The sequence below is a fragment of the Syngnathoides biaculeatus genome, chromosome 2, assembly GCF_019802595.1.
Source record: "Syngnathoides biaculeatus isolate LvHL_M chromosome 2, ASM1980259v1, whole genome shotgun sequence".
Lineage (NCBI taxonomy): Eukaryota > Metazoa > Chordata > Actinopteri > Syngnathiformes > Syngnathidae > Syngnathoides > Syngnathoides biaculeatus.
Window position 1 is genome coordinate 18,185,937 of NC_084641.1, and position 11,985 is coordinate 18,197,921.

General features: G+C 42.3%; 1 protein-coding gene across 1 annotated transcript; it reads left to right on the forward strand.

Annotated features, from left to right (window-relative positions):
* Nucleotides 1–8,067: 8,067 nt before the first annotated feature.
* Nucleotides 8,068–9,627, forward strand: irx7 (iroquois homeobox 7). Its single transcript, XM_061808939.1, has one exon. The coding sequence runs from the start codon at nucleotides 8,363–8,365 to the stop codon at nucleotides 9,149–9,151; it is 789 nt and encodes a 262-aa protein (XP_061664923.1). The 5' UTR covers nucleotides 8,068–8,362; the 3' UTR covers nucleotides 9,152–9,627.
* Nucleotides 9,628–11,985: the final 2,358 nt, after the last annotated feature.

Consider the following 11,985-nt stretch of genomic DNA (forward strand, 5'->3'; position numbering starts at 1 on the left):
CCAACCCTTCTGTTGTTTGGCGGGGGGGGGGTTGCATCTTGTTTCTGGTGCTTGTAAGAGCACGGCCTTTGGCTACGCGACGTGTGTGTGTGTGTGTGTGTGTGTGTGTGTGTGTGTGTGTGGTGTGTGTGTGTGTGTGTGTGTGTGTGTGTGGAGGGGGGGGTGTAGTGACTGCTGGTGTTTCTATAGCCCACTGACTTCGGTGAAAACCACTAAGGGCCACGTACTGCTGTGTAACTGATTCCTCTCTCTGAAGAGATTAGGCGCTACATTGTCGCTTGGGTTGCTCATTTCCATGAGAGCACAACCTCCCCGCCAGCACTCCGCACGCCTTTTGTTATTTTCACTCAGAAAACACAAGGCCCGATGTCCGTGGCTTCCTCGTCGTCATTATCTCACAAATAGGCCCCCGAATTTAGATGTCACGTCACAGATGCCCAATAACCTCATTAGTGCCCAGAGAGAAGATGCGCGTGAACTACACTTGGTTGCGTTTGGGCCTTGCGTGGATTTGACAGGACTCGTTTTGCTTATTAATATGGCTGGGAGATCGGGGGTCTAAAACTGGCGACCCGCGGGCCACAGGCTAGATGCAAGTGGAGAAATATTAATGAGTTACAACACTTTTGCCATGGAGAGTTTTATTGGTGATTTTTGTTGTTCGAGAAGATTGGATTTGTTTTATGATACTGCGCTTTCTGATGGTGACCACCTTGCCCATGTTATACTATCTATGAATGCATGAGGAGACACAATTTAAAAAATCAGTAATTGTGGGAGGAATCTGCGGTACTCAGAGAAAACCCAGAACCTCAGAACTGTGAGGCGGACATGCTAACCAGTGGCCTACCAGTTTGCTTCCATAAACAGATGGGTTTTTCACAGCTTTTTTTTAAATGACCAAAGAAGAGCCAGCTCTTAAGTAAAATGGAGGTGCATTTCAAACGTTGGGCATCCTGGACTTTTTTTTTTTTTTTTTAAATCGTGTGTGACGTGACATTTATTCTCATGTAGCCTGGCTTTCAAGTGACACTTATTTGTACAATGTGTGCACTAGTGCAAAATTTGAAACATACATATGTGGATGCACAAATTGCACATAAATCTTAACACATAAATCTTAACAAACGTCAACACCGGGCTCGAAAACAGCAGATGAGAGAATTATAATGAATAATACAAACATTACACTTGACAGTGTTTTTGTTGGTCTGGCTTGCATTTAATGAGGGTAAACTCGCCAAGAGGTCTGGAACGCATTTTACAGTGTTGTCAGTCACTTTTGCGGATTGGTGTGAACGGTGATCGTTTTAACATCTTTACGTTAGAGTTTTTTTTGTTGTTGTTGTTGCGGTTGTGACTATTGGCGGTGTAAATGTACTCTTGACTTCTAAAGAATACGTTTTCCTTATCCAATTGTATTCAACGCCACCAAAATCGGTGTGGGCTAAACCAAAACGAGGCAAAGCGAAGTGATTTCTTGGATTTTTTTTTTTTCCATTTTTTTTTATTTTACGCTGAACTTGGCACGCATCAGCATGTTGACAGTTCCCCTCTCGCTGCAGAGTTAACACCAAAACGGACGTGGCTTCCAAACCTCCCGTGCAGTCCGAAAAGGTTATTCCACCGGCGGCAGCACCAGCTGTCACGCCCGGCCAGCGCCTCCCGAGCCAGTGGCGCCTGTCACTCACCCAGCGGAGGGCCGTCAATCAGCCCGCACCCCCGGAGGGAGCCAGGGGGGCGGGGGCGGGCCTCGGGCCGGCCCTAAACAAAGACATACATTTGCAAGCGCTCTCAACGCCACCGCTATTTTGAAAGAATGATAGAGTGGTCCTGATAAGAGCAATGACAAAGGACAAAGAGTACAAGGGGGTCTTTTGGGGTAGAAAATGTGGGGGGTGGTGGGGTAGGGGGGCTAGATAGCGAAGAAGTGGGAAAGCTTGATAAGATTCACACTTTGTTTACATCTGCCCATTTGTGCTGTTGCCCCAGGAAAATCCCATTAGGCAGCTCAATTGGATATTTGCCATGTCATGTAAATGATGACCGCACTAATCGCAACATTCATCTCCACATTTTCCCAGGAGAGTCTCGCATCCAGAAGCGTGCACTTACTTGCATCTTATCAAAATAAACTAACGAGGTCAAGGTGTCGACGACTCTCGTGGATTGTCGCTCGAGGCTTTTGTCGTCCCCGCTCTCGCCTGCCGATGAGATCTTCTAATTACGACGTTTGAGGCCTTTGTCAGCCACCTCGGATGGGGGCTTCACACCTCCAAATCCACAGGCCCGCTGTCACATTTGACCATATTTGACAATACATTGATAACACGGGGTTTACAAAAAAAAAAAAAACTTTCAAAAAAGTGCCCCCCCAACTGATTTGGGACCATTTTGCTTTGCTAAATCCAAAAATGAAAGAAAAAAATCTGCAAAGTTGTTCACTGTTTATTGATGAAGTGAATAGTAGACTAACAAAAATATGTACCTGTGAATTGACTTGCATCATAGTTCAAAATTCAGGGCATGACTCTGTTTATTTGAATCTCTAAAGCGTAAATGCCCATTCATGTTTAAAAAAAAAAAAAAAAGAAGAAAATGCAGCAGTAGTTTCCACGATCAACCTGACTAAGCAAAACCAACCTCCAAATTGAAAATTTTTAAATCAGCTAAAATAACACAGACAACAAATGTCTTTGACCAATATAATTGATGCATGCATATGCGGAAAAGGAAAAGAGCAGCATGAAGACTTAAAATATTTCCACACAAGTCGAGTTCATTAGTTGAGAACAGTAAAATGATTCATCTACAATTGTGTATCTCAGTGGAGTATTATGAGCACATCTTTTTGGAGAGGAGAAATGATCCTATTGTCATTCATTTTAAACAACCTTCCAAAATGAAATGCCGATTTTAATCGTGTCAAATGTTTCTATGCAATTCTGTGTTGTGAGACAAATACAAAATATTTCATAATGTTAAAATGGTCCAGAACCATCCCATCCATACATTTTCTGCCGGGGTTGTGGGTGAGCTGGGTCCTGTCCCAGTCGACTTTGGGGAAAAACGGCGTGCACCCTGGAACAATCGCCAGGCCATTGCAGTTGATATAGGTTTTGGTGTGTGTATATTTTTTGATACCACAAGAGATATCAAGTGATACAATACTTTCTTGTGTCTTACCTCCAGACTAAGTCTTCCTGGAGATAACATCTTTTTTTTTTTTTTTTTTTTGACATTTTTTAAATCCTCTTAGCTCGCTTGTATGTTATCACATCACGCCGGGAGAACAATCAGGATTCCATTTGGTCACTTTCCTGCCCCCCCTTCCGCCTTCCCCCGCTGTAAACGAGCGACATCCTAACAGCAAACAGGGTCAGAGTAGCGCCGACACCTGCATTGTGGCCCAAAAGAGGAAGAGGATGAAGAGCAAACTCCGAGGACGAGACAAAGGCGGCCGCCCGGAGCGTGTTTGTGTTGAGATGTTTTCTCCTGATGCCGTTAGCTTCCCTCTGAGTCTCTTCTTCTTCTTCTTCTGTTTCTCTTTGCACTCCACTTGGCTGTTGTTGCCGCTGTACAAATTTGCTCGAGGGCTTTGGGGGACGTTCCCAAATAAATCCTCTGATTCTTCCAACGAAAGCCCCCGTCCCTCCACCCTGGGATCCCACCAACAGCATCGTGTTCCCAAAACATGTTACGCCAGTAAGGCTGGATTTGTAATAATTGATTAAGCAGGAGGAAGACTTCCTCCAAGATGTTTGATGGGCGTTAGGTTTTGGGTTTCCGCAAAAATAAGGGTTCTTCTGGTCCAAAAATGGTCCATGTTGTGGACTTTGCTTTGCAAAAGTGCCTCGCAAGCCGTTCCGCCACATGGATACTCGTAATTGAGAAATAATGTCTTGAGAAGGACTCTTGATGATTAATTAATCGACTAATTCACATTCGTCATGTGTTACAGGTCAAATTGACTCGTTTCAGGTTTGAAAATGCTGACAAAATAATAAGCAAATTTGTTCCGTTTCCTTATAAACTCAAACATTTTTAGAGTTTTTTTTACAATAATTACCAAATGATTTACCTCCTGTTAAAGTAAGACTCCAATTTACTGAAGTAGAATCAAACTGCCCAGGGAGGCACATTAACTCTGCCTGTCTCATATTTTTTTTTTCTTTAAATGGTAATATATAATTTGCATTATTCAATTACAAATATTTTGGCATTTTATAGGTTTCTGTACAAAATCTATGTAAATGTATAATTATTTGAACATTTTTTACTCAATCTGATGCGATGTTGTGGATCCAATTGACAAAGAATAATACAAACGTAATAGGATTACAATTTAGAACCTGTTCGGGAGACTTTCCCCATTTCCTTTTTAATATATCTTTTGGATTAAAAATGGAAAAAACAACAACTTTGTTGTTCAACAAGGAATGCATTTGGGAATGTCAATGATATACATTTTTTCCATTTCTTTTATTTATTTATTTATTTAAACTCAAACAACTTTTCACCTTACCTCAACAAACCTCAAAGCTATCATTTGCATTCAGTTTTTTGGGGAGTGAGTGCAATATAAAATGTAACAACAGAAATTCATTTTTTCTTGAAATATGTAACTATTAGATTAACAGATTATACCAGTATGGCATAAACGACTTTTATCAGAGGAGAAAAAAAAGTCATCATCAAAAACGGCTTTTAAAAAATGTTTGCCCGCTTGGTTACATTTCTCACTCTACTGTGTGTGTGTGTTTCTTTCGGCTTGTCCCTTTCGGGGTCACCACAGCGTGTCATCTCAGATGAACGCATATATATTTCTCATTTCTCACTCTACTCTTTGTTAAAATTAGAACATTGAAATTCAGACATGATTTCATTGGTGTGTTTGCTATACTTATTATTTAATTTAAACTTGAACCCAAACCTCATCTCAAATATTTTATAATAATTCAGTCAGTGTATGGCAAACTGATTTTATTATTTCCCATCCGTTTATTGTATTTGTTACAGCTTTCCTAGCTGTAACACACCATAATAACCTACCATACCATATAATATTTCATGGCGTGAAAATAAAGATATCAATTTGAGGTCATTTAATAAGTACAGATTCATTCTGACAATGTTCTGTGGTTATATTTAAAGTCAAATCAGAGCGTGACATGACATTGCAGCAAGTTGCCAACGTGAGTCACGTGATAAGTTTGTGTGTGTGTGTGTGTGTGTGTGTGTGTGTGCGCTTGCACTTCTGAAAACACACACACACACACACACACGCATTACCATCTGTTATCTGACAATTATCATATACATTAGTCAACATCTGTTTCTCCTAACCTGCTTTCATTAGGACGACAATAGCCAACAGCAGCGTGTCAAAGGGGTCTCTGTTTATCCCACAAACCGTGCCAATGATTTGAAGATATCACACGCGTGCAGCATATTTATGCATTTCAATAATGTCGCATCATGCAAAAGGCACTTTGATGCATAATTCATTGACATGTAATGATGTGGACACCCGCACCCTTCTTTTTTAAAACCTTTTTTTTTTTTCTTTACCCGCATGATTTATTTATATTTCAGGTGTGATCAGTTTGATATATTTTGTACTTTAGTTCATTCTACATGTATTCTACCTTCCCAAAAATCTATCATTTTTATTTGCAGTTTTTTTAATCTATTAGTTCAATGAACTTATTTATTTATGAGACATATAACGTCAGTACATTAAAATGCATTTGTGCTACTATCCATCCATTTTATGTAATGCTTACCCTCACTAGGGTCTAGTTAGTCCTATTCAGAAAAGGCCACTTTAATGCAAATAAAAAAAAATGCATTTACTGTACACACAAAACATAATGTAGAATAATTCATTGTACTACTATAATTGTCAAATATCACTTCAAAAATACCTTCAATTTTCTTTCTAGAATGTCTTTCAAAATGTCCATGCTACAAGCCCCAAATTGCACTAATTCATCACAATAATTTACTAACGTGTAGCTTTTTTTTTGGCAGGTTGGATTCACAAATGATTAAAAAATATATATGCAATGATAATAATGTTTCTTTATAAAACGGTGACCTTTTTCTGCACATTTCTGCAAAAGTTGAATGAGCACATGCAAACACTAAAAGGAACAGCAGAGCTTTGATGGGATTTAGTGAAAGCTTGACCTGTCAGTCAACACCAGTTGCCCCCCCCCCCCCTCAAACCAAGCCCCCACCGTGTCCTCCTCCTCCTCCTCCTCCTTCCCCCCCCCGCATCTGGGTGTATATAAGCCCAGGCGTGCCCCGCAGCAGCCCCACAACCTTTCTTGGCGACTCATCAGCACTCAACACGCAGGGAAACATGCCCGCCTCGCCACCAGACTTCGGGGCCTTCTTTGTGGACCGGAATTTTGGGATGATGGCCATGGGGTCCCCTGGCCCGGGCCCCGGTTATCTGGGGGCCCAGCAGACGCAACATCTCGGGCTGCCCGTCACCTACTCGGGACTGCACGGATACAACTTGCTCCCCTTGGCGGCCCACCAACACCACCACAGACACGTCACGCAAATGGTGAGCGCTCTTTGGATGAAGTCCACTTTTCACATTCACACCTACGGACAATTTTGCCTTCAATTAATCTACAATGCATGTTTTGGGGATGTGGGAGGAAACCGGAGTGCCCGGAGGAAACCCACGCAGGCACGGGGAGAACATGCAAGCTCCACACAGGCTGGGCCGGGATTTGAACCCTGGTCCTGAGAACTGTGAGGCAGATATGTTAACCACGTTCCTCACCGTGTCGCCTTATTTTTAGCAACTTCCATGCATTTTTACCACAGAAATTCCCTCCACATGTAGAGCGAAACATTTCCCCTAACCAAGTTTGTTTGTGATTTGGCGCTATAGTAATACAATTAAATTGAAATTGCCAAAGTTATTTTCTGCTAAGATAATTGTACTACAGTACTTTTATCCAAGTACGATGGCTTTCAGGTAAGACTGATTTGACGGAGTTTGCCTGATCAATTATTATTTGGAACATTTTGCTCATATTGATGGTAGTTTTGCTTTCTTGCCCAACTCAATACGGTGCGGGTGCTCCTTAACCCCACGTAGGCGTTTCGTTGCTTTGTCCGTAAATTGCAATGTGCTGCAGTTGATCACTCAAGCTTATAAGTACAGTAAATATTTGTGAGACGTGTAGGTTGCGAATATAAATACACAAAACAGAACCTGTTGTAAAATACAATACCGTACATCAGCCTTGACTGTCATTGTATTGTCTACATGGAAAAAGGGAATTGGGGTACAACTCAAGTTTGTGTTACTCAAGAATTTATATGATAATGTATGAAAATTCAGAATTAAATTCTATCTATCTATCTATCCTAGATATGGAATACCTGCCTCAAAGAAAATTAAAAACAAACAATGCTCACTGAAGAGGCAAAAGGGAACCCGTTCCACAGGGCAAATACAGTATGTACAGTATTGTATTCCAGTGTAACGGCTAGTCTACAGTATATGTTGTATGAACAACAACAACAAAAATACATTGAGTTTTCCAACAGCATTCGTTGATGAATTTAAAAGTGACCCGTAAGGGCAAGTCTTGAGTTGAAGTATCTGCATAGACCAGTAACAGTACAGGAGGAAGATAAATAATGAACAAAGCATTTCAAGAAAGTGTTCAAGTGGACACGGGTAATAATGATACTTTAATAATACAGTAACTGGATTTCGAGCTGAATACAAAATGGCAGCCCTCCTATTTGTTTCAAGGCATGCATTCTTGAGACTTTGGGAGAGTCCTGTTTGAAGAGTTTCCGACTTCATTGTTGATTGGTCAAAACGGGGGCTTTTTGTTTTATCTATTCCCGGGGTGGGGCTTGGGGGCGGGGGGATTAGGAGCGCCTAAGTAGGTTTTTTGCTAGTTTTGTTGGAGAACAATATGCAAACAGGTTTGCAGATGTTTAGTTTTGGGGTATGTTGAATCTCCCAAATTAATTTTTTATTAATTTTTTTTCATGTCAATGAAGAAAACTGAGACTCCCAAAAAAACCTTCCTACTACCTGGTTCTCGACCTGTAATAGTATTTATAAATAAATAATGATAATTTTAAAAGAACAATAACTGTGTATATTCAGTGAACCCCCCTCTCCAGTCATCGGGGGCTGTCCAAAGGTTTATAATTGCCTACCGATGCCACAAGATGGCGGCAAAGAACTACTTTAGCTAAAATGAAGCTCCTCAGGTGAATGGAAAATACTTCATTCCTTGGAACCAAGATACCTTACGAAGGCAGCCAAGAAAATACTTAAATCGGTTCAAAACCTAATCTGCAAATTTGTACTATGCGGATGCCAAAGGGCAAATATGCAGGGTCTTCACTACTTTACAAAGCATTTTGGGTTCGGTCACATGACGCCAACTTTGCCTCTCGTTCCCAGGGCAGCACCTTTGACCTCAAGACTGCCGTCTCCCCCTACCACCATGCGCTGCTGGCCCGCGGGGGTCCCTTCTTCCAACCCTACCGGCCCGGGCCGGTGGAGGACCCCGGGCGCGGGGGCGCCAAGGTGGCCACTCGCGAAAGCACGGGGGCGCTGAAAGCCTGGTTGGGCGAGCACCTGAAAAACCCGTACCCCACCAAGGGCGAGAAGGTCATGCTGGCCATCATCACCAAGATGAGCCTGACGCAGGTCTCCACCTGGTTCGCCAACGCGCGGCGCCGCCTCAAGAAGGAGAACCGCGTCAGCTGGGCCTCTTCCAGGTCCAAGTCCGACGAGGAGGAGGATGAGGAGCAGGAGAGCGAGGATGAAGAGGACGAAGAGGAGGGGCCTCTGAGGAGGTGTCACGCCCAAGAGGTGACTGAGCGGCCGGCCGGCGAAAGCTCGCCGGAGAATGCGTCACGGGACGGGAGTGAGGGAGCGTGCGTGCGTGCCCGTCGCACGCCCTCCCCTCCGGAGAGCAAAGACCCCCCGAAGCCTAAAATCTGGTCGCTGGCCGAGACCGCCACATCGGAGACGGTGAAGAAACCAGCGGCGCACGAGTACCAGTCCGTGGGGAGGATGTGGGCCGAGTGGGCCTCCAGAGGGGCGCTTCTGGTGCCCGCCTGCTACACTGCCCACGAAGTCCACTCATGAACACCCCCCCCCCCTGCCCCCACCAAAACCCTCAGACAATGTCCACTATTGATGCACTTTACCCTCTCAGACGACAGGGGTCCGACTTCGACCCCTGGAAATCTGTCTCCACGCCAAAGATGTTTTTAATGTACATAAATGTAGATGTATTTTTCCAACAAACCTGTAAATTATATTTCCTTTTGTCTGCTGAGAAAGGAATATTTTTACTTAAATAAAACCGCATCAAAAAGAAAAAAAGGATTTGTTTTGTCTCTTAAAAAAATCAGACCTTATTTATGACCAAAAAAAAAATTAGGATCACACTTTCTGATGAGATTCAATGCAACTGATTCCAAAATGCAGTCAGCCTCAGTCACGACGCCACTCGTGAACTTCACATTTGACTTCACTATCAGTTGAGTTATTTTGGTTTTCACACAGGTATGTTGTCATATCTCCGCCTTCGCCCCCCATGACGATGCAGACGATGCTCACTGAACGAAACTTTCACATCATAGCAAAACATGAGCAAGAAGTGAGTGAAGTGCGAATTACTTCTATGACATGCACGATACTGAAGCAGGAGGAGTCACTTTAAAGTCATCAAAATCAAATTCAAGTTCAGGAATAAAATACCAAATAAATTCAAAAGTGGACTTTCTTTACATCCTAATTAATATCTTATTACTGCATACTCTTCCTCATTAAAGGCATACAAAAATGTGGATATTTTAAGGGGCTGCAACAGATAAAATTGCAATTACGTTTACCTTAATGGAGAAGTTAATTGAGAACAAAAATATTGTTAAATAACTAAATAAAATTACAATTACACTGCCAGAAGGCTAAACTGTATGATTAGTGATTATACTTTGCTTGCTATTGGGAGCATATTTTCTAATCTATCCCAGTGCTAAATCATTTTTTTTTAAATTGTGGTATTCATATTACTCCATTATTGTTTTATCATTATAATACCCATTATGTATTACATTTTGTCTTCAACAACATTTTTCATATAATGAAACCCTGGAAATTGTGCCCTTTTCTCGTCTTTTCATGCTAATTAATCCACCGATGAGCCCCTAAAGCTTGAAGACAAAAAACAAAACCTGGCTCTGAAAAACACTTCATCCTAAATTTTGCCATTTGTACTTGCCAGAGTCAAATGGGTCAAATTACTTTTGTCCATTACGGTATATGACACGCTGTGGCGACCCCGAAAGGGACAAGCCGAAAGAAACTGCTGTACTGCACTGAAGTTTTTGGTCTGTTGCGACGCTCCATCGTTAAAGTGGAACCTGTGGCGACCTCTTGTGGGCACGCACGTTGACTACAACACAGCCTTGAAGAAAGAATCCATCCACTTTCACCTCGTCTATTTTTACATAATGTGAGTTTCAAGCTCACAAAACCCAAGAAATCAGGATTTTCAAAAATTTGAAAACTGTGTGAAAATCAGCCAAAAATCTTGCAGGTCATAAATGTCGGACACTATTCACGTACGAAACTCAAAGCGCCTGCCTGCACAGGGTTCCGCAGGAGGCATTAAATTGCTTGAAATGGTCAAAGAAGGTGCTGGAAAGAAAGGGGGGGGGGGTGGTGGTGGAGCAAAATGCCACCCAGGCTCCAACAGGAGAATTGCAAGGGCAGCTCACCACTAAGTTTATAGAGACCATAATTGTGCTGCAAAGTATGAATGCTGAGACAGTTGAGGTACCTTCGGATAATACGAGCTGAAGGAAAGGACTTGTTTTGGAAGCATTGGACGTGTTCAATCTCATTACCTGCCGTCCTTCGAGGGTCAGTTCTTAAACCCCTCCGCTTCACACTACCCTTGAGTCAAACTCTTCCGAACTTTAATTTTGACTATTACAGCTGTGACGCACAGTTATTATATTTAGCAGATGTGTCTGCAGATGAATATGTTTTTGGTTATAAAGAGGATTGCTGTTAAAAATTACATCACATCAATCACTCGTACAATAATAACCAATCAGGTAGCTGCATTGTTTCAACCCCTGTCTTGACACGCCCCTCTCGCCATATTGTCCCACACGCAATGCTGGTTGTCAGTAGCGCGCGCTTGGAAAAGTTAACGTGACGGACAAACTCGTCCTCAGATGTGGTTGAGGAATGTGCAATTCGGATAAAAGATATACGGCGAGGTTACAAGGGGGCCGGTTGCCTAAACCACACTTGACGAAGTGTCTACGATGGATTAAAGCTTGCGGAAGGCCTCATGTACAACTCAGTGTGAAAAATATCAACAAACACATGAGTGTATGTTCGAAGGTAAGTGAGGGAGAAGTATCTTCTCTGAAGTTGATTGAATTATAAATCAGTGCTTTATACATTGCAGGAGAACAACTTTCACTTTGTTAGCGTTTCACTGACCTGCAGAATGAAGTGTGTCATGTTTTATGCCGAAGAGTCGGGTTTGTGATACGTAAATGCAACATGTCATGCAGTAGAAATGTCTATTTGCCTATTTGTATCACATCGGACTTTTAAGACGGAGCAGTGGGTTCCATTACGAGCCAAGTCAAATGAATACACCCACTCACTTATAAAGACTACAGTGATAGTACTCGTGATCTTCCCAAGTAAAAAGTACTCACCCTGCTTTACATGCGCAGTACGATTCCACGATTTTATCCTGGTGGATTTCAAAATGATGTTTGTGAAGCGTCAAACTTTTTTTGCATCCATCGCCAACGTTACGCTGTAACTCCGACATTGCGTCCTGCTCCGTCCAAAATCTTAATTCCGTGTACATATGCTTGTGTAAAATAGACCCCTTTGTAGAACTTTCTTGGACAAGTCTGACACATTTGGCAAGAAACATACCC